This window comes from Centropristis striata, chromosome 19, assembly GCF_030273125.1.
Source record: "Centropristis striata isolate RG_2023a ecotype Rhode Island chromosome 19, C.striata_1.0, whole genome shotgun sequence".
Lineage (NCBI taxonomy): Eukaryota > Metazoa > Chordata > Actinopteri > Perciformes > Serranidae > Centropristis > Centropristis striata.
In genome coordinates this window covers 3,425,802-3,449,012 of record NC_081535.1, presented here as the reverse complement: position 1 = coordinate 3,449,012, position 23,211 = coordinate 3,425,802, and the positions used below count along the sequence as shown (strand labels likewise).

Genomic DNA, 23,211 nt, shown 5'->3' with positions numbered 1-23,211 from the left:
ACTGTTATACTTTATTACATTATTGGTAAAAAAGTGTATTACATTATTGGGAAATGCACTTTATTACATTATCGGGAAGTTATTACATTATCAGGTTTTATTACATTTTCAATGGACTCAAGTGCAGATTTTTATTACATTATCAGGATCTACAAGCCCTTAATAGGGCACTCATTGAAATACTTGCAAATTTCAACCCTAGAGAATATTGGAGGATATTACATACAGCCACAATGTGTCTGACTGTGGAATGTGTAAAAAAAACATACTGACCCAGGGGAGGGGGGTAATATTTTGAGAGAAAAGTTTATGAGATTAAAGTGGCAAATCTATGAGGAAAAAATTTGCAGATTTATGAGAATTAAAGTGGTGAATCTGCTTGAAAAAAGTTGCTTTTTTTTCCGCTTTTTTCTCGTAAATCTGTGACTTTTTTCGCACAAATTTGCCACTTTAAATCTCTTAAATCTGCGACTTTTTTTCTTGTAGATTTGCCACTTTAATCTAGTAAATTTGCAACATCGTCATAGTCAAGTATTCCTCGTACAAGTCCATGTGGAACTTATTATGAGAAAAAAATGCGCAGATTTATGAGATTTAACGTGGTGAATCTGCGAGAAAAAAGTTGCTGTTTTTTCACTTTTTTCTCGTAAATCTGCGACTTTTCGCACGCAGATTTGCCACTTTAATCTAATAAATTTGCAAAGTCATTGAAGAATAACTCTGTTTGTACAACTGTTTCTTGCAGATTTTTTTTTCCAAATTCTTCATTTTTACAGTGGAGGTAAAGGTCAATAAAGTGAATATTATTATATTATTATCATACTGATCTTTGCTGATTAGCTGGAAGAAATCCATGTGGTTCTACGACCAAACAGAGAGACATGGGGACCCATTGACATCCACTGAAGTTACTAAATACAGTTCTTCGCCCAATAAAGGGTTAAATTTAATTGTTCAAGCGGCACCGGCTAGCCCCACTGGACCTCTCTGTAGAAACATCCCTATTAACATCACAGTGAATCAGGAAATTGGGGTGAAACACACTCCTAGTGAGACTTTCAACCAATCATATTTCATTTTCATTCATAGCACCGCAAGTGCCAAAAACCCCATTTTTTTTCTGACTCGGAGGACGTCACTGACTCTTCCTTGTCATTTCCTCCAAAGGGGAGAGGGGTTCGTTCCCCCAAAACACCTAAAACTGATACCAAAACATATCCAGGTTTACACAGCAGGCAAACAGGTCCAAATGGATCATAATAGTCATACAGATTGACAAAAATCTTTACAAAATATGACCTGACACGGTCAGTTAATGTACAGCGAGATAATAAAAAGAAGGATTCTGTTTGTGTTTTTTTTTTCTGTACAAATGAAAAAAACATCACAGAACAACAACATCAATATTTTTTCCATCGCAGATTTTTCAGACTGAGGGGGAGGGGGGGTTAGATGTGATCGACGAGGCAAGTCACCTGACAGGATGTGATGTAAAACGGAGTGAGTCAGCTGACAGGAAGTGCGCAGGTTTAACACCGTCAGGATAGGCTACAGCACTCGCTCATACAAAATGTACAAAACACCGTCCTCTAACTACAAACAGCGCACCCTGGAGGGAAAAAACACACATCCCGTGTTTCAAATGGTTCAAAATATCTGGAAAAAAAAACAATCTGTGCTTAAGTTTGCCTTGTGATATTTTTAATGCGATCGGTCGGTCGGATTGAGCATAGCCCAATAATAAAAGAGAACCATGAGGAACACGGTGTGTTTCTTCCCTCGGGTGGATTAAACAGATATATCAGCAGTGTTTTTAGTTAAGCATTCGGCGCCACGTGGCATGCGTCCTCGTCATTGTGTCTGGAAGTGCTGTGGAGACGCAAACGTGACCCGGTGCTGCCCCCTTAGTCATGTGACCTCCGTCATGGATGCCGAGTGGTTCTGGAAGTGGAGGGAGGAAAGAAACAGAAAGACAAGGAGAGGGGAAAAGGTGTGGAAATCATTGTCAGACAGCATCAGGAGTGCTTTATGTGAGGTTGTGTGTGTGTTTCTGTGCCGTTAAAAGGGAGGAGGAGAAGGGTGTAGTGCAAAATATCATGCATGTAGCTACAATACAGGACAAAAGTTTGGAAGCAACTTTAATTTTCTGTTCACAATGGCTTTCTTAAAAACCACACTGCAAAAAAAAGTGGCTCGAAACAAGATAAAAGCAGTAAATCTGAGGGAAATTATCCGTCCATGCAGCAAGGTATTTTCACTTGACAGGATTTCTTAAATTAAGATTGTTAAATCTAGAAATAAACCAACCTGGTCTCACAGGAATCCGTGAAATACCCACGGATTCGCTTAACTCAAAATCCGTGGAACAGCCACGGAATCACTCAAATTTCCGTGAAACTGACACGGATTTCGCTACAATGCAAGTTAATGACAGTCATATCCCGTGGCTATTCCAACATACAAAATGATTATGTACATTCACTGAGTGAATATTTAGAAAATAAAACATATATTTCTCGCTAGAAATGTGATCAAAATCCATTTTTATGCAGAAACTAAGTCAAAACATTGATTTTTTTCACTAAAAATGAGAGAACTGTCCGCCATGTTTTTGTTCTGACCGCCGGGACCTTGAAAGTCACGTGACTTGGTACAAACCAATAGGAACAAATATCCATGGAATAGCCACGGGACATGACTGTCTTTAACTTGCATTGTAGCGAAATCCGTGTCAGTTTCACGGAAATTTGAGGGATTCCGTGGCTATTCCACGGATTCCTGTGAGACCAGGTTCAAATAAACATGTCTACAGATGCATTTAGAAAGCTTAAAATGAGACAAAAATGCTGGTTTTAAGATCGACTCACTTAAAATGTAACTTTTTAAAGCCCCCAAATAAGTGAAATATACGAAACATAAGCATAAAATAAGCATAAAATGCTGGTTTTAAGATGAGATTTCTTAAAAATGTAACCTTTTACAGCCTCAAAATAAGTGAAATACACTTAATATAAGCAATTACATATTTTGTTTTCTTACTATTAGCAAATTAAGCTGAAGATTATGAATATATATACATATATATTTAGAGAAAAAATACTCAGTATTCGCGAAGAATGACTAAGCTAAAAAGGTGTTTAGTCTAAAAACCAGATCAAACAGTAAATCTGAGGGAAATGATCTTGCTGCATGGACAGATAATTTCACTTGACAAGATTTCTTAAATTAAGATTATTAAATCTAGAAATAAGCATGTTGAACACTTAAAATAAGAAATTAACTCTTAAAACAAGATAAATTAAAGCTGCCAGCAGTGATGAACTGGCCCGATCAGAGTGACCTGATGATTATTTGTTTTTTACCAACATTAAAAAAAAAATTAGATTTAGAAGTGTTAGATAATTTATCTATTTTGTTGCAAAGTATAGCAATGAAACTATGATCTTTTTTTGTACAAATTTGATCTTGCTTCCAAACTTTTGGCCTGTAGTGTAGATTCTTCTGAACATGTGTCATTGCTTTGTGTAGAAAGAAAGAAAGAAAGAAAGAAAGACAGAAAGCACATTATCAACCAAACATGTGACTGAATTCTTCTTTAGTTGCTTAATACTTCACTCATTCTGGGAATTCTGGGAAATGTAGGACGTGAAAGTAAATTATAATAAATTACAGGAGCTGCAGATTACAGTTGACTAAACTCTGAAGGGGGATTTTTTTTTTTTTTAAAGCTTCTGGTCTTGAGGGAGCTCTGCCAATTAATTGGGAAAGATAATGTGCATCATGGAGAGATTAGGTCTGTGTGAATCCAGGTTAAGTGTTTTTAGTTACCTGTGCGCTGAGAGTCTCCAGAGGGCTCTCTACGCGGGGGAAAGTCATCAGAGGAAGACCGCGGTAGTCTTCAGTTTTCTGTTTGGCTGCTGCACTGTGGACGCCTTTAAAGTTGTTCACAACACATATACCCTGGAACACATGAGGACAGTTTAACATTAATAGCAAGGTCTAGGAAAACATGGAACAGAAACAGTTTTTAGCACGGGAGAGTTTGTTTTAGATGAGACATTCTGACGTGACCGGTATTATGACTTTTACCAAACCAGGCTGAGTCCACATTAGGCTAATTAGAGATTTAGTTTATTAAATCTATGACAAAGTTCTCCATTAAACTCTGACAAAATAGGGAACACATATTCATCATTAATTAGCTGCTTATTAGCATGCAAATTAGTAACATATTGGCTCTTAATGAGTCATTATTAAGTAGTTCTTAATGCCTTATTCTGCATGGCCTTATTATACAACCAGTAAGACATTAACTAAGAGTTTTCCCTCAATAACCTCAGAATTATTGTTTATTAGTAGTGAGTAAGGAAGTGTATATGAGTTATGATCTTAATATGCTTTACTTTGTATGGAATTTATAAGTCTCTACATAGCGGTGAACGAAACCATGGAAACAGCAAATAGCAAACACCTTCTCCAGACCTTCGATGTGACTGGTGGCTCCTAGCCCTAACCCTATTGGCTAACTCTAACCCCATTGGCTAACCCTAGCCCTAACCCTATGGGCTAACCCTAAACCTATTGGCTAACCCTAACCCTATTGGCTAACCCTAACCCTATGGGCTAACTCTAACCCTAACCCTATTGGCTAACTCTAACCCTATGGGCTAACTCTAACCCTATTGGCTAACCCTAACCCTATTGGCTAACCCTAACCCTATTGGCTAACCCTAGCCCTAATCCTATGGGCTAACCCTAGCCCTAACCCTATGGGCTAACCCTAGCTCTAACCCTATGGGCTAACCCTAGCTCTAACCCTATGGTCTAACTCTAATCCTATTGGCTAACCCTAAACCTATTGGCTAACCCTAATGGCTAACACTAGCCCTAACCCTATGGGCTAATCCTAACCCTATTGGCTAACCCTAGCCCTAACCCTATGGGCTAACCCTAAACCTATTGGCTAACCCTAACCCTATGGGCTAACCCTATTGGCTAACCATATGGGCTAACCCTATTGGCTAACCCTAGCCCTAATGGCTAACCCAAGCCCTAATGGCTAACCCTAGCCCTAATCCTATGGGCTAACCCTAGCTCTAACCCTATGGTCTAACTCTAATCCTATTGGCTAACCCTAAACCTATTGGCTAACCCTAATGGCTAACACTAGCCCTAACCCTATGGGCTAATCCTAACCCTATTGGCTAACCCTAGCCCTAACCCTATGGGCTAACCCTAAACCTATTGGCTAACCCTAACCCTATGGGCTAACCCTATTGGCTAACCATATGGGCTAACCCTATTGGCTAACCCTAGCCCTAATGGCTAACCCAAGCCCTAATGGCTAACCCTAGCCCTAATCCTATGGGCTAACCCTAGCTCTAACCCTATGGTCTAACTCTAACCCTACTGGCTAACCCTAACCCTATGGGCTAACCCTAACCGGGGGAACATAGGGATGACCCCTGTGACAAAATCACGTCATCGCTCTACTTCTACTACATTCTGCAAATCAAGTTGCTAATCAGACAGTAAACAATGACAAGTGCACTGAAAATAAAGATAAAAGATATCAGCCCCTGGGTTCCAAGAATGCCATGTTCACTGTTCATATTTTAGTGTGTTTGCTAATTAACACTGAAAAAGTACAGCTGTGGCTGATGGGAATGTTGTTAGATTTGCAGGTTATAAACCACAGAAAATTGACGTGATGGTGGCACTAGATGAAAAATTTAAAAAAACTGAACAGATCACAATTCACCCTGATGGGAAATTAACATGTATACCAAATTTCATAGCAATCAATCCAACAGTTATTAAGACGTTTCAGTCAAACCCAGAAAAGTCAACTTGCTGGTGGCATGAGAAGTCAGGGGATCACCAAAGTCCTGAGGCTTCACCGTCTCTGAACCATGAATGTCTGTACAAAAATCCATGCCAATCCATCAAATAGTTGCTGAGATTTTTCACCCTAGACTAAAACGGTCCAACAGACTGACACCACCATGCCTAGAGCCATGCCGCTAGCATGGCTAAAACTCATGCCATTCACCAAATAATATTAAAACTCACCCTGCCTGGCAACCCTAGCAGCCTCTAAGAGGAAATACAAGTACATGTACTGTAAATGCATCTGGTCCCTCAAGACGGAGTAGAGTTATTCAACAGATGCAACACTGTAATCTGCAGAAACACCTTAATTTAGCATGAGAGTCACACCATTGTTAAACAGAGCGTCACTTAATGTCCATATTAAAATGAGATTACTTGTCCCTTAAATCAGAGTGCCTGCCAACCCTTGTGTCACTGCGATATAAGGCTCCAATTAGAAGGAATTAAGACCACCGGGAGGTTTTTTTGGAGAGATGTGACCATATTTTTTCACTTTGGAACAGTTATCGCTGTAATATAAAGTTTATATGGGTGTAAAACCTCAATCAAACAATGTATGAGTCTAAACGATGCAGCCATCATTTAATGCATTCAACGATGGGGAAGGAAGGAAGGAAGGAAGGAAGAAAGAAAGGAAGACAAAGAAACACAAAGAAAGAAAGAAAGACAAAGAAACAGAGAGACAGAAAAAGAAAGAAAGACAAAGAAAGAAAGAAAGACAGAAAAAGAAAAAGAAAAAAAGACAAAGAAACACAATGAAAGACAAAGAAACAGAGAGAGTGAAAGAAAGAAAGAAAGAAAGACAAAGAAACACAGAAAGAAAGACAACGAAACGCAGAAAGAGTGAAAGAAAGAAAGAGTGAAAGAAAGAAAGAAAGACAAAGAAACACAGAAAGACAGAAAGAAAGAAAGAAGTAAAGAAAGAAAGAAAGAAAGAAAGAAAGACAAAGAAACACAGAAAGAGAGAAAGAAAGAAAGAAAGAAAGAAAGAAGTAAAGAAAGAAAGAAAGACAAAGAAACACAGAAAGAGAGAAAGAAAGAAAGAAAGAAAGAAAGAAGTAAAGAAAGAAAGAAAGAAAGAAAGACAAAGAAACACAGAAAGAGAGAAAGAAAGAAAGAAAGAAAGAAGTAAAGAAGTAAAGAAAGAAAGACAAAGAAACACAGAAAGAGAGAAAGAAAGAAAGAAAGAAAGAAAGAAAGAAGTAAAGAAGTAAAGAAAGAAAGAAAGAAAGACAAAGAAAGAAAGAAAGAAACCACCGTGTTTCTTCATTTTTATGTCTGTTTAAATTCTTGTAAATTACAGTTAGTTGTAAATTCAGATTCCTGTCCGTCAGGTTCTGTTAACAGTAATACGGTAACCACCAAGGTTGCCGTGTTCCTATCCTCCGTGGACTGGTTAATGAAAGACGGCAGCCCGAGGGGGAACCCTCCCCCCCCCCCCCCCCTCCCCCCTCCGTCTCCAGGCCAACCGTTGCCTCAGGCGGTGGCAACGGAGAAAATGAAGCCAGCGGTTCTCTGCTGGAGGAACTCAAGGTTTCCTGGTCTGTGGCGGTTCATGGACAGAGTTTCATGGTGCTGCAGGCTGAAACACAACACCAGCTGCTGAGAAAGATTCACAAGACCAAACCAGAGGAACAATGTTTCATAAGATATGAACTATTCCTAAAAAAAGGTCTGTCACTGTGAATCTGTGTGGATCAGGATGAGTTATGGGCCAGTCAAAAGAAAGGAAGGAAGGAAGGAAGGAAAGAAGGAAGGAAGGAGGAAAGGAAGGAAGGATGAAAGAAAGAAAGGAAGGAAGGAAGGAAGACACAAGGAAAGGAAGAAAGAAAGAAATGAAGAAAAAAAGAAAGAAAGAAAGAAATGAAGAAAAAAAAGACAGAAAGACCGAAGGAAGGAAGGAAGAATGACAGAAAGAAAGAAAGAAAGAAAGGGTGAGAGAGAGAGAAAGAAAGAAAGAAAGAAAGAAAGGAAGGAAGGAAGAAAAAAGACAGAAAGACGAACGAACGAACGAAGGCAGGAGGGAAGGAAGGAAGGAAGGAAGGAAGGAAGGAAGGAAGGGGGAGAGAGAGAGAAAGAAAGAAAGAAAGAAAGAAAGAAAGAAAGAAAGACACAAAGAAAGAAAGAAAGAAAGACACAAGGAAAGGAAAAAAGAAAGAAAGAAAGAAATGAAGAAAAAAGACAGAAAGACGAACGAACGAAGGCAGGAGGGAAGGAAGGAAGGAAGGAAGGAAGGGGGAGAGAGAGAGAGAGAGAGAGAAAGAAAGACACAAGGAAAGGAAAAAAGAAAGAAAGAAAGAAAGAAATGAAGAAAAAAAGACAGAAAGACAGAAAGACGAACGAAGGCAGGAGGGAAGGAAGGAAGGAAGAAAGAAAGAAAGAAAGAAAGAAAGAAAGAAAGAAAGAAAGAAAGAGAACTATTTCCTAATAAAATCTCTGTCTCAGTGGATCTGGATGAGTTATGAGTCAAAGGTTGCCATCCTTTCAGCTCTCATCAGCTTGTTGTTTTCACATGACTGTTCTCTTCTGCCATTGGATGAAATCTATCTTTCAGCTCCAACCATCCTGCTTGTTTCAGAAACATTTCACTGTAGTTTGTGCTTTCTTGTTTTCTCTCAACTGAAGCGGATCCCTGAAGGAAGACTGCTTGCTTTCCATTTCTGAGTCTTGTCATGCGAGCGAAGACAGGCTCGGCCAAGCTGCCTCTATTGTCTCAGGTGAGGAAAGTGAAGTTTTTACTTGCTATGGAAGTGCTGAAAAATCACATTTAAGCCTCCAGATAAAAGTAGAATATTCTCCTGCTACAGGATCTAACCCTTTACCAAGAAAACTTCTTGTCCAGATTAAATATACTGACCTGCATGTATCCTTATCCTAGAACACACACTGTAAAAAATATTTGTAGAAATTACAGTAAAACACTGTCAAATTGAATGAGAAATAGGATGTAAAACTAGAAAATTTCCTCTGGGGAAATTCTGAAAGGGCCACGGAGAGATTTCAAACAATTAATACTAGTAATGTTATAATACTATATAATAAACAAGGAGCACACCTAAAACAAGCATTTATTTTCAAGTATTTATTTATATAGCAACCTATGCCCTTTAACCTCAAAATGTGTGTGTGTGTGTGTGTGCGTATCTGTAACTGTAATCACATCAAAGATCAAAGGCAATCAGAGCAATCAACAGAATTAACTGCCACCTGAATGTTCCTGAACAGTGACAGCAGCCAGAGGTGGACAGACTGGAATTTCTGGCCTCGAACAGAAAGCATTTTTGGCAAAACCATAATACCTATCATTGATCCGACTTCACTTTGAGCGTCCTGAGTTCTTCCTGAACGTCTACATATGTTTTTTTTTAAGAAAAATGAAAAAATAGCTTTGTCAGAGCGATCTAAAAAAACTGTTACATCTCCCTTTTTCAGAAATCTTCCTGCGTTTTTAATATGGGAGCCAATGAGGCTGTTGGTGCGTGTTGGTGGATCATCTCTGCGTCCTACGCCCAAACTATAACTCTGACAGCTTTACCAGAGGATTGTGAGGGAGAAGACTAATTTTCCTACGTTTCTATGTATAAATTATTTCTGTAGAGTGGAATTTGCGGCCTGGAGCGCAGTTTTAAAATTTATCTTTTGACAGTTTTACCTCTCCCTCTACACTCTGTCGATGATGTCACACACTGTGACACGAACATTCCGTGCAATACACACCCATTATAATCTCAGAATTTCTCCAAAAATGATCATGGTCATTGAACAGGGATTGATAAAAAACTATATGACCTATCGAAACGTGGATTAATACACCAATACACAAGACTGGTGTCTACTGTTTAAAGTTTAAATGGAGTCTCTAGGTGAAATTATGCCATATGAGTAGACGTTTAAAAATCTCCAATTATTGTTCTTTGTCGCTCATTTTTTTTCGGCCGTCTCATTCATTTCAATGCAAAATTTTGGGCAGTTTTTCGTATTCCGTAGAGGAAAGTAATAGCACACCGATCCCGATCAAACCGCACGTTTTGATATATAATTTGTCCTGCAACTCTTCAAGTTGTAGGACTAGTAGCGGGACGAAATTGCGTCCGGAAGAGGAAGAAGAAGAAATCCACAGTATAACAGTAGTAGACTTCCTGTCTTTAGTCATGTGCCGCCACTTTGTCTTGGATCAAGTGGATCAAATGGATCAAGTGGACTCCTCCGTCTCCAGCATTATATTACCACTGATCCTTCAATCTGCAGCAGAGGACGAAGCTCTTGTAACACCAAAGCTCGGAGCTGTTTGATGAGTATATTTGAATCTCCTGGCTGTCAGCGCTGATAGCTCGGGGATTTGAGATACACTTGCTTTCTACTCTCTTTGTACCAATTAATTTCCCTCCAGGTAGCAGTCCATCAGACCGCCTCAGTTCTCACATGACAAGACCTTGATGAGCTTCATCAGGACCGTCAGGTCAACATGCAGGAGGACCCGTCTGATAATCAGCTGGGAACGAGAAGGTTCAAAGCTGCTGCTGAGCTGATGATTGAGTCAGTCTTTCCCTGGAGATTCCCCACTCATTGCATGTCAATTTTTATAAATCAATCATTGAAAGGCAATATCCTTCATTATGTGGCTCCTCCTCCTCCTCCTCCTCCTCCTGGTCCAAGGACAGGCTGCTTCATGGACCAAAGCACATCAGCGTTTCTCAGCTTCACTGCAAAAACTGAAATCTTAGTAAGATTAAATATCTTAGATATAGATAAGGGATATCTGCTTATTTTTTGTCTGATAAGATAGTTCTTCTTAGTCAGCATCTTTTATGTTCGACTGTTTCACTTGTTTAATGTGTTTTGGTCCTTAATTATCTAAATCAGATATTACAGCTTGTTACTGAGATTTTATGACCTAAATTGAGTAAATTCATGCTTGAAACTAGAATATCAACAGTTACAAAGCTTTTTCATCAACACTTACAAGTATAAAACTGCAAAACTAGACTTGAATTTGGCAAAATGTAGATTTTAAAATGCCAGCTGTAGATGTTTTAAAACCGTTTATAGCAGGGGTCTCAAACTCATATTACCTGGGGGCCGCTGGAGGCAGTATCAAAATGATCCAAAAAAGACACAAAATTACTAAAAAAAGACACAAGATGGCAGAAAAAAAACTAAATTACTTAAAAAAGACACAAACTGACCCAAAAAAGACACAAAATGACCAAAAAAGACACAAAATGACTGAAAAAAAACACTAAATTACTTTAAGAAGACACAAAATTACCAAAATAAATACACAAAATTACCAAAAAAGCCACATTGAGCCACTGCAGACGGCCTACAGAGCCACATGTGGCTCCGGAGCTGCAGGTTGCCTTCCTTTGACTCAGAACTAGTTTAAAACTATTTCCCTCAACTCCATTTCCACTCGTGGACCTCCTGCCTCTCTCTGAGCTCTGAGCATCTGCTGATCTCACTAGAAATCCAGGTGCCACCTCAGTATTTCTCTCCTTTCTTCTCTTTTCCTCCTTCAACCCAATCAACCAGAGCACCATCCCCCTCTATCCTAACTCACCTGGACTTGAACTCACCTTTAGCTCACTATAAACCATGTTACATCCTCTTTCTCTGTCCGTCACCTTTTCATCAACTGCTCTCTTAGATTAGAGTTTAGGAACTCATTACACATGGCAACATTGGTACTTTTAACATACATGTTGTGGTTTCTATAAACACATATCAACGTCAATCATTAAAATACTTGCATATTCCAAATTTCAACCCTAGAGAATATAGGAGGATATTACAGAATGTGTAAAAAAAAACCAAATGGACCCGGGGGAGGGGGGTGATATTTTGAGAAAAAAGTTTACGAGATTAAAGTGGCAAATCTACCAGAAAAAATTTATGAGATTTAACCCTCTGGAGTCCACGAAAGCGCCAGAGCACGACTTCTTCATGACGTCAAAAAAAGACACAAAATGAACAAAAAAGACACAAAATGACTAAAGAAAGACATAAAATGACCAAAAAAGACACACAATTACAAAAAAAGACAAAAAATGACAAAAGACACAAAATGACTAAAAAAAGACACAAAATGACTAAAAAAAGACATAAAATGACCAAAAAGAGACACAAAATGACCATAAAAGACACAGAAGACACAAAATTACAAAAAATAACTAAAAAAAGACACATAATAACTAAAAAAAGACAAAACAACAGACACAAAATTACCAAAAAAGACACAAAAAAACAAAAAAAAGACACAACAGACACAAAATTACCAAAAAAGACACAGAAGACACAAAAGGACAAAAAAGTGACAAAAGGACCAAAAAAACGACACAACAGACACAAAATGACATAAAAAAAACACAAAATAACTAAAAAAAGACACAACAAAAGACACAAAAGTAACAAAAAAGACACAAAAAACGACACAAAAAAAGACATGAAAAGGATTAAAAAATGGACAAAATATTCCAAGACTCCACAGAGTTAAAGTGGTGAATCTGCGAGAAAAAAGTTGCTTTTTTCCCGCTTTTTTTCTCGTAAATCTGTGATTTTTTCGGGAAGATTTGCCACTTTAAATCTCTTAAATCTGCAACTTTTTTTCTTGTACATTTGCCACTTTAATCTAGTGAATGTACAACTTTTTTTCTCGAAATATTACGAAATCCATGTGGTTCTACGACCTCACAGAGACACATGGGGACCCAGTTTTAGATATCGATAAAGGGTTAAGATCAATATAGATGAACACTAAATACATGGTGTGTTTGGGATATTTAGGATATAATTTTGCATCCACACTGACTTTAAAAATGGCTTTGGTGGGTTTGGGCTGCAGCCTGAATTAATGGTTTAATTACTGGTTTGGGTCTGTTCCAAAATGAAGCTGGATAATATTATTATAATTTGAAAATAAGTCATGACCAGAATCCACCTCAGAATAATCATCTTCCTCTCCCTCTCCTCCTCTAATCCTCCTCTAACTCACACACTTTCCCCAAACATTCTCCTCACCAGGAACAGAGCGACGGCGGACCCCAGGATGAAGCCGGCCACCACGTCGGAGCAGTGGTTCCGGTACTCTGAGACCCGGTTCAGGCCGGTCAGGAAGGCAGAACACAGCGTTCCCAGACAGAGAACCGGCTTCGCCAGACGGCTGGACTTGGTCTTGATGGTGCTGGTGATGTACATCTAAAGAGGACAGAAGGAAGATTATATCAGAGCAAAGAATGGATCCCAAAAGGACTTTTTCCACTACAGACCAATACCAAGAATGTCTTGAATTGTCGGGACTTTTTTTGTCCCTGTAGAAGAGCAGGGCTGTTTTTCTCCCCTGAAAAAAGCCTGGTTACTGATTGGATAGAACGCTAAGCAGGATGTGACGTCGTACTCTACCCGACAACAACACGCGCCATTTGTAAAAGCCGGTGAAGCAGTGTTGCCAATTTAGCAACTTTGTTGCTATAATTAGCGACTTTTCAGGTTTTAAATGGTTTTATTCTGGTTTTAATTGGTTTTATTCTGGTTTTATGTGGTTTTGTTCTGGTTTTATGTGGTTTTGTTCTGGTTTTAAATGGTTTTATTCTGGGTTGAAATGGTTTTATTCTGGTTTTATGTGGTTTTTTTCTAGTTTTAATTGGTTTTATTCTGGTTTTAAATGGTTTTATTCTGGTTTTATGTGGTTTTGTTCTGGTTTTATGTGGTTTTATTCTGGTTTTAATTGGTTTTATTCTGGTTTAATGTGGTTTTGTTCTGGTTTTAAATGGTTTTATTCTGGTTTTAAATGGTTTTATTCTGGTTTTATGTAGTTTTGTTCTGTTTTTTTGTGGATTTTATTCTGTTTTTTAGTGGTTTGAACTGGGTTTTATTCTGGTTTTAACTGGTTAATTTCTTATTTTAAGTGTTCAACATGCTTATTTCTATATTTAATAATCTTAATTCAAGAAATCTTGTCAAGGTAAATTATCTGTCCATGCAGCAAGATCATTTCCCTCAGATTTACTGTTTTTATCTCGTTTTTAGACACTCCCTTTTACCTCCATGCGTTGCGTATCAAGTTCTCTCTCCATCAACAGCCTGTCCTTGTATTTGTCTTGCTCCGACTATAACATCTCTCCTTTCACTCCTCAGCAGCTGAGCCTCTCCGTCACCCTGACACCAACCAGCAGCTCTTCAGAAAGCCATTCTCATGTGTTCCACAGACAATTTTCTTAAAATGCCTGAACCCACGCTGGTGTGAAACATTCCTCGACACACTTTCGAGAAATATGAAGTCCCTCCTTGTCAGCTGCTCCTTTAACGATAGATGTGCTGGGTAACATTTTAACATTTTTACAGCAAATATTCCTTTTTATTCAAAGTCAAATCTAGTGTACAACTTTAATCAGCCAGGTTAAAAAACATCTATTCATCTCTGATTGTTTGTGTTCTAAAATCACTTTCCACCAAGATGTGAAATAATTAAATTCAGTCCCAGATGAGTAACTCTGGAGCCACGAGTACATTTGACACTGATTTTTAATTAACTCTGCTCATATTGGGGTTGCAGAAAATCCGGAAATTTTCTTTTTTGTCTTCACTCGATTACGTGGTGCTGATTTAAAGAACGGAACAACAGATGCAAATGAAAAAAACAACAACTTGTGCTTAGGGAAATCTATATCGTGGTGTACAATTACAACTACTTTTTAATTTGATTTAAACTTTATTTAGCAATTACACATATTTACATTTGCAAAAACGTAACATTTAGTCAAACTGAATAATTTAAATTGGTTTTTGTTTAGTTCAGCACTTAAATACCTAATTTTCCTTAAAAAAAGGCAACTTTTCTCACTTTTATGCACAAAATATAAACATCTTCTAAAAATGACCCACATTCATTCCCCATGTTATTTCATGCTGGCTGTGTGTTTGCATATCTTTTTTTTTATTACAACAGATCATTATATCCATTTTTCTTTTCATACTTTATGAAGAAAAATAGTTTTTGTATTATTACATCAAGTTAACACACATGGGTCAAAAATGACCTTGTGCATTAGAAGCGTAGTGATACAAAAAGTGATTCACTAAATTAACAATTTGAGTATAAGTGTAACTATGTTTGTCTTATTTTGAAGGTTTAACTTGAAAAGAGTTGTTAGAATCACCAGATTACATTGGAAAATCACATATTTTTACATTTGAGACTTATTAGAGCCACCAAATAATAATTTTATGGACAAAAACACCAATTTAACAAAATAGGATAGTTAATATTTGTGCAAATTGAAGACATACGCACTTCGGATTACCATAATGACTGAATGGTTTAAGCTATTGTAATTTTCATATTTCCAATGTTTTCTGAAAGCTGAGAAGTTGCTCTTTACAGCCAATATGGTGTCATTGCGGTAATTATATTCGCGCCTCTATTAGAAGCCCACAAAGCAGGAAAAAACTCATTCAGTAGTGGAGGAATAGAAACACTGGATTATGTATGAAAAAAGGACAATTTCAGTATAAATTTAGTTAGTTTTAGTTATTTTTGTAACCACAAAATACAGTTTCCGTTAAAAAAATTATAGTTTTTATTTTTATTTCAGTTAACGAAAATGTTTTTCATTTCTAGTTTTCGTTATTTCGTTTATTTTCGTTAACTATAATAACCTTGCTAAGATGTTATGGTGACTTTGCTCTCTTTACTCTACGCTGGAAGTTTCCGGTTTGTTTTTTAAAGCTTTTTATTGGCTTTTAAAAGTTTCCGTGTACCTAAACTACCTCGCTCGGGGTTCATTTGAATCCCAGATGGATGGTAAGTGCACAAACACAAACATCATTCCTCTTTAGAGTGTGAAAACACCTCTAAAGTGACAAACTTAACAGGTACAAGTCAGAATAGACGAGGTCAGACAATTTAGGGACAGAAACAAGAAAAACACAGTCATGGCTGGAGGGGAACTTTGGCTTCTACGTCTTCTATCTGAACATTCTCCCATAAAGTTTGAATAATTTCGTTTTCAGACACAATCCTCCTAATTTTCATTGTGATATGTTTGGAAGAGATTTATTAACAAAGTTTTGAGAAGATATAAACTTTATCTGTCATTAATAAATCACATTGTCACAATCATTTCATGGAAAGAGGTAAAAAAATATTGTATTCCAACTTTATGGGCGACTGTGTACACTGTAAAAAATGTTTGAAGAAATTACAGTAAAAAAGTCAAATTGCATGAGAAATAGGGCCTCCCGTTGCCCATCCCTGCTTTACAACAGATGTTTTCCCTAACATGAGGAATAATTGTGATAAATAATCCTGATTACAATATTGATCAAAAATAATCGTGATTATCATTTTGGCCATAATGGTGCAGCCCTAGCATGCTTTATGGTACAAAATATGCATGAAGTCACAGTGTAAAACTTCATTATAGTGCTTATCAGTCATGGAAGTTAGTCTCACCGTCAGGTAAACAGCAGAGTAAACACTGAGTGAAGCGTCCTTGGACGGGAAGGAGCGGCGAGCGTTCTCCACCACCACGGGGTTCCCGGTGCAGATGTTGCCGTTGACGATGAACTGGTGGTTAAAGCGACACTCGGTGCCGGTGTAGTTGGGCTTACAGACAGACAGGAAGTAGGGCGAGAGACCTCCCGTCACCACCTGGCCCGCGTTGACGAAGATGTCTGTGGCAAACAGACCGAATGCAAACACACCTGGAGGCACACAGACAGATGCACAGATGAGTGTTTATGATATAGTAAAAACTCACAGCAGAAGAAACATTAACCCTTAATACAATTTTAAGAGTTAATTTCTTATTTTTGGGACATTTTTCCTGTTTTTCTGACTCATTTTTTTCGTTTTTCTTTCTGACAATTTTCTGTTTTTCAGAGTAATTTTTTCCTTTTTTTCTGACAATTTTTCTGTTTTCAGAATAATTTTTTCAGTTTTTCTGATTCACTTTTTTCCTTTTTTTCCGACTATTTTTCTCTGTTTTTCTGACTTCCCCCCCCCTGTTTTTTCTGACTATTTTCCTGTTTTTTAGAGTAATTTTTTTCAGTTTTTCTGACTATTTTTTTCCTGTTTTTCTGATTCAATTTTTTCCTTTTTTCTGACGCATTTTTTCCCTTTTTTCTGACTATTTTTTCCTGTTTTTCTGACTATTTTTTTCCTGTTTTCTGATTCAATTTTTTCCCTTTTTTTCCTGACAATTTTTCCCTGTTTTTCTGACTATTTTTCAGTTTTTTAGAGTAATTTTTTTCTGTTTTTCTTGCTATTTTTTCCTGTTTTTCTGACTATTTTTCTGTTTTCAGAGTAATTTTTTCTATTTTTCTGATTCAATTTTTTCCTTTTTTTCTGACAAATTTTCTCTGTTTTTCTGACAATTTTTCTGTTTTTTAGAGTAATTTTTTTTCTGTTTTTCTGACTATTTGTTCCTGTTTTTCTATCAAACAGAGAGACATGGGGGCCCCATTTTGATATCCACTGAAGTTACCAAATATAATTTGCATAAACACAGCAGCTGAACATCTTCACACACATTTCCGCCTTAGATCCTGGAGCAATCACCCTCATATCCGGGGTTAAATTGGCCTGTGACTGTCTGGCTCCCAGTGCTGCTACATCAGCTCCCAACTGTCATTATGCAGAGATAAACCCCCCAATATCTAAAGTTAACATTCTGCCCTGAGAAAATGACTCTGTGGCGCTTTGAATGCAAGCTGTTTTGATTTTATGATATCACATAAACGCTCTAATCACATGGCGTTAATATGGAAGAAAGAAGAGTGGACAACAGGCAGAAGAGAAACACAAACATAAAAAAAATATCATCTAATATGAATGATTGCAGTGACACTTTGAGCCCAGCGAGCCTGACCAATGTCTGCGTCTGCATTCCTTCTGCTGTGAAATATGACTGCTGATTATCTGGCCTGCTTAGCCATGAAATTACTCTGCTTTGTATTCTCATCCAGGGGGGGCTGCAGGGGGGGGGGTGGGGGGGGGGGGGGGGGTACAGGGACACGATTGTGTGAAGGGCATCATTGAGGGAAATAGAGAAGAGAGGGAATTAGGACGAGAGGAGAGGAAAGAGGAGGGGAGGGAGGGAGAAAGAGAGAGGGGGAAACTATACTGTTGCTGCCATTATTATTATTACTATATACTGTAATATACTACTACTACTACTACTATTATTATTATTATTATTATTACTATTATTATATATCATATTATTTTATTTTATTTCTTTTTATTTTATATTGTTACTATTTATTATTACATATTATTTTATATACTGTACTATTATTATTATTATTATACCGGCCTTATTATTATTATTATTATTACTATATACTGTAATATATTATTATTATTATGCTGGCCTTATTTTTATTATTATTATTATTATTATTATTATTATTATTATTATTACTATATACTGTAATATATTATTATTATTATTATTATTATTATTATACTGGCCTTATTATTATTATTATTATTATTATTATTATTATTACTACTATATACTGTAATATATTATTATTATTATTATTATTATTATTATTATCATACCGGCCTTATTATTATTATTATTATTATTATTATTATTATTACTACTATATACTGTAATATACTATTATTATTATTATTATTATTATTATAACTATTATATATCATATTATTTTATTTATAATTATTTTATTCATTTTTATTTTATATTGTTACTATTCATTATTATATATTATATACTGTATTATTATTTATTTTTTTATTATTACTATTATTATTTAAAAAAAACATCAAATTAATTTTTTTTTTTTTAGTATTTCTACATTTACACATTTCATCAATTTTGAACATATTCTAATTCCAACAATTTTTTTCAAAAGTTTTGATAAATTATGTAAAAATTTGTTATATACCATAGTGTTGCAATGTAAATGTGGATTGTATTTTTTCTCATTTTAGTTCACATTTATTTCTTTGTATATAATCAGATTTTTATGGGGGAAAAACTACTGGTTACACCAACTGACCCATATATACATACACACACACACACACACACACACACACACACACACACACACATATATTATATATATATAGCCTATAATCCAACATGTTTGATAAAGATGTTTAAATTCAATTTTGTTTCAGTGGCTAATGCAGTTTTAGCTGCAGTAAATTCATCACAGCTGGACTGGATCCCAGTTGGCTCCGTCCTCTGAAGAATTAGTGAAATCTGTTCAGTCAGGCCAGTTTGCTGTATATTTAAACTGAAAAGCCTCAACCAGCAAGTTCACCTGTCCAAGATTAAGTTTAAATCAAAGCAGATGGTGTAATCCGCCAAACATGATCCAACCACAGCAAAACCACATCAATAACAAGACGTAACCAGTTCTAATGAGGCCACACTTCCTCCACACACACTGCCTGTAGGTGTAACAGTGAATGGTTATCTGACTGGTTGTCTGACTGGTTGTCTGACTGGTTGTCTGACTGGTTGTCAGCCCTCCTGTCTGGTTGTACTCCGCCTCTCGCCCAATGTCAGACGGGATCGGCTGCAGCCACCCGTGACCCTCTGAGGATCAGCGGTTACAGATAATGGATGGATGCTTGGATGTGTAAACTGGAGAGGAATACAGAACAGTTGAAGGTCCTTGATATGCATGTGTATTCTTGTTTAGTCATTTTTTACCAATAATGTAAATACACTTGAACGAGGCTGAGGTGCAAAGTGCAGAGCTCCTGGCCAGGGCCCACCTCCGCTGCTGGGACCCACTGAATTGTGGGGACGTGTCTATGTTCCCCTCTTTGTATGAGACTGAGGAACATAGGACCCTTTTTCCCCGCTTTTCCCAAAAAGGGTCCTTTGTTCCCCGGTCTGTTACTTTTTCCACGATTAATACTGCCAAATTCCATGACAAATAGGCCTAACCCTAACCCTATTTAAAAAGCCAAAAAATGAACTGCAAAATAGCGCGCACATTAGCCGGTCACACATTAGCCGGTCACATTTGCAGGTCGCACATTAGCCAGTCACATTAGCCGGTCACACATTAGCCGGTCACATTAGCAGGTTGCACATTAGCCGGTCGCACCTAAGCCGGTCACATTTGCAGGTCGCATATTAGCCGGTCACATTAGCCGGTCACTTTAGCAGGTCGCACATTAGCCGGTCGCACCTAAGCCGGTCACATTTGCAGGTCGCACATTAGCCGGTCACATTAGCCGGTCACTTTAGCAGGTCGCACATTAGCAGATCACACATTAGCCGGTCACATTAGCAGGTCGCACATTAGCCGGTCACATTAGCAGGTCGCACATTAGCCGGTCGCACATTAGCCGGTCACATTAGCAGGTCACACGTTAGCCGGTCACATTAGCAGGTCGCAAATTAGCCGGTCACATTAGCCGGTCGCACATTAGCCGGTCACATTAGCCAGTCGCTGGTCAGTCGCGAGTGTTGAACTGAGGTCAACAGAAAGGCGCCATATTAACCCACTGAAACAACACATATCTCCACCCAGTGTTAAGGAGGAGGACACGTTCCCGTTAGTTATTAGATTTTCTCAGTTGCATGTAAACTGGGACAAGGACAGAAGTCCTATTAGACGCCAAAATCGATTTTTAAGCAGAGCTCGATTAAACTGTGCAAGTAAACACACTGAATTGTATCATGTGTGTGCTACAAACATCAAATGATGCACCACTAACCAACAGAGCCAGTGTGCGTGCTGCTTTATTCTCAAGTATCTAACATGGAGGATCAACATCTGCTCATCTAAACGTTAAGTATTTGTAGATGACCTTAGGTTCCATGTTTGGGTTGACTACCTGCTGCCTCCCTTATCCTGGCTGACCTTGTTTACCTTCTCAACTCTTTCATTTCATCCTTCACTGTGCATCGACCTTTCCCTGACACACAGGATAATGGCTAACCCTTTCATACGTCATGTTATTCACAGGTTGGTGACAGCTGGAGGAGCCTATTTGTTGCTGGGGAGCCACCCTCAGTCCTCTTTACATGATGCTGGGGGTGTTTAGGAAAACTAACTCATTCTAAATACCACAATCCTGGAGCTCTGAATCATCAAGATTACAATTTGAATTGGTGGCTTTTTTGCATTGGAGCTCCCCTCACAGGTGACTAACAGCAGCCACATTCACCTGTCAGCTTAGCCATGATATACAGCTTCCTGTTTAAAAGCTCTCTGAGAGACTGAGAGGAGAAACGGATGCTGCAGATGCATTGTTTGCTGAGCTATTAACCTTATAAACAGTGCTTATGTAGTTGGCTATTAAATGAAATGGAAGTGAAGACGGTCAAAAGCTGCACCTTAATGTCACTGCATTATAAATGGTGATGTGGTCACTGAAGTGTGTGTATGGTTATGCATTTGAATTATGATTGGATCACTTTGCTGCAACAACAAAACACAAAAAAACTGCACAGTGAGTGTGGAAATCTTTATACGGAACTAAATGAAATGATTTGAACCTGCAAAATTATCGTTATTTTTTGTATTTTGGTCCAGTGTCGCTGCACTGAGGTGCACATTGAGAAAACACAGACTTCAGAGCACTGCAAAAAAAGGTGTTTAGTCTAAAACCAGACAAAACAGTAAATTTGAGGGAAATGATCTTGCTGCATGGACAGATAATTTACCTTGACAAGATTTATTAAATTAAGATTATTAAATCTAGAAATAAGCATGTTGAACACTTAAATAAGAAGTTAACTCTTAAAACAAGATAAAATATCGAACACTTCTATATCTAAAGTTTTTTTTATCTTGGTAAAAAACAAATAATTATCAGGTCACTCTGTTTGGGCCAGTTCATCACTGCTGGCAGCTTTAATTTATATTGTTTTAAGAGTTTTTAATTTCTTATTTTAAGCGTTCAACCTGAGAGATTGTGTTCACAATAGTGGGACAGACACACTTTGACTGCCAAAATCCAAACAGTTCATCCTTGAGTCCAAGTTTTTACTAATGTTAAATAATTGTGATTTTCATTTTAAAAAAAGAGTGATAATAATTTTTGCCATAATCAAGCCCTAACTCTTAAGCCTTAAAACTTTCTTACCTATGAAGCGTATGATGCGGCGGATAAGAGGGTTGAGGTAACAACAGTCTCCTGTCACGATGGTTTTCTCCTGGGCCAGCAGAGCTTCCCTCGTTGACTTCATCACGTACATCGACACCTCCCCGATGAAAATCTACACACAGATACACAGAAAATGTCAGGAAGCGACACAGAAAGATGAAGAGTTTCAGAAAGAAACACACATGGGAGACGCAACTGTGGCCACCGTTGCTAACTGTGCACAATGTCAGCAGCTGATCATAAACAAAGCAGCATGGCTAATTATGCACAATGTCTCCACTGATCATAAACATAGTGATGGTGAATTAACCGGCATCACTAACTGTGCACAGAGTGTCTGGTGCTTGTTGTAAACAAACAGAGATCGCTAAGTGAACACCTCCTGCAGCAGCAGCACATACACACTGTACTGCTACAGAGCTAACTGTTAGCCTGTTAGCACAAACACACTGTACTGCTACAGAGCTAACTGTTAGCCTGTTAGCACATACACACTGTACTGCTACAGAGCTAACTGTTAGCCAGGACGCTAAGGGGTTAACATCCCCTCCGGCTCTGCAGCTGGGAGAGACTGCTGTAGGAGGACTTCTTAACGAGCCGCCGGCCCCCGCAGCTCGTTAAGAAGAGTAAGAACGAGTCTCCAAAAGTCTCCAATAACACCAGAAAAAGTTCCTGGATTTGTCTTCAGTCGCTTTCTTGAAAAATAGTCTCTAAGAGGGTCTGAAAAGTCGCTAAATATAGCAACAAAGTCACTAAGTAGGCAACACTGCTTCGCCGGCTTTTACAAATGGCGCGTGTTGTTGTGGCGTCGAGTACTACGTCACATCCTGCTTAGTGTTCTATCCAATCAGCAACCAGGCTTTTTACAGGGGAGAAAAAAGACCCTGCTCTTCTACAGGGACGAAAAAAGTCCCGAAAAAAGTCCCGACAAAAGTCCGCTCCGGACGGTTCATATTCAAATTAGGGGCGTTTCGGCGAGTGAGACCCGCCTCATTCTGGGTATTGGGTGGTAGTGGAAACAGCCCTAGAGACATAGTAGAAAAGAAACATCAAGTTAGGCATCCCATTATAGGGCAGAGGAACATTTTGCCCCTGTCTGCCCTGTGTACATAAACCACTGTGTCTTAATGCAGCCTTTCTTCAGGTCCATTATATTGTGGACATTACATCAGGTCTAATGGAAAAACTGCTGCCGGACACACAAAATGAAA

General features: G+C 38.0%; 1 protein-coding gene across 2 annotated transcripts in view; it reads right to left on the bottom strand.

Moving 5' to 3' along the window:
* Window positions 1-962: 962 nt before the first annotated feature.
* Window positions 963-23,211, bottom strand: part of plppr1 (phospholipid phosphatase related 1) — a 105,478-nt gene continuing 83,229 nt past the window's right edge. Inside the window, exons 4-8 of one of the 2 annotated variants that reach the window (XM_059358028.1) lie at window positions 21,980-22,112; window positions 16,343-16,593; window positions 12,910-13,086; window positions 3,829-3,960; window positions 963-1,941 (exon numbers count right to left, since the gene is read on the bottom strand). In XM_059358028.1, the coding sequence (XP_059214011.1) occupies window positions 1,909-1,941; window positions 3,829-3,960; window positions 12,910-13,086; window positions 16,343-16,593; window positions 21,980-22,112 (726 nt within the window). In that variant the 3' untranslated portion in view covers window positions 963-1,908. Of the gene's footprint in view, window positions 1,942-3,415; window positions 3,519-3,828; window positions 3,961-12,909; window positions 13,087-16,342; window positions 16,594-21,979; window positions 22,113-23,211 lie in introns of those variants that run through there. The other variant, XM_059358029.1, reaches the window with a different exon arrangement.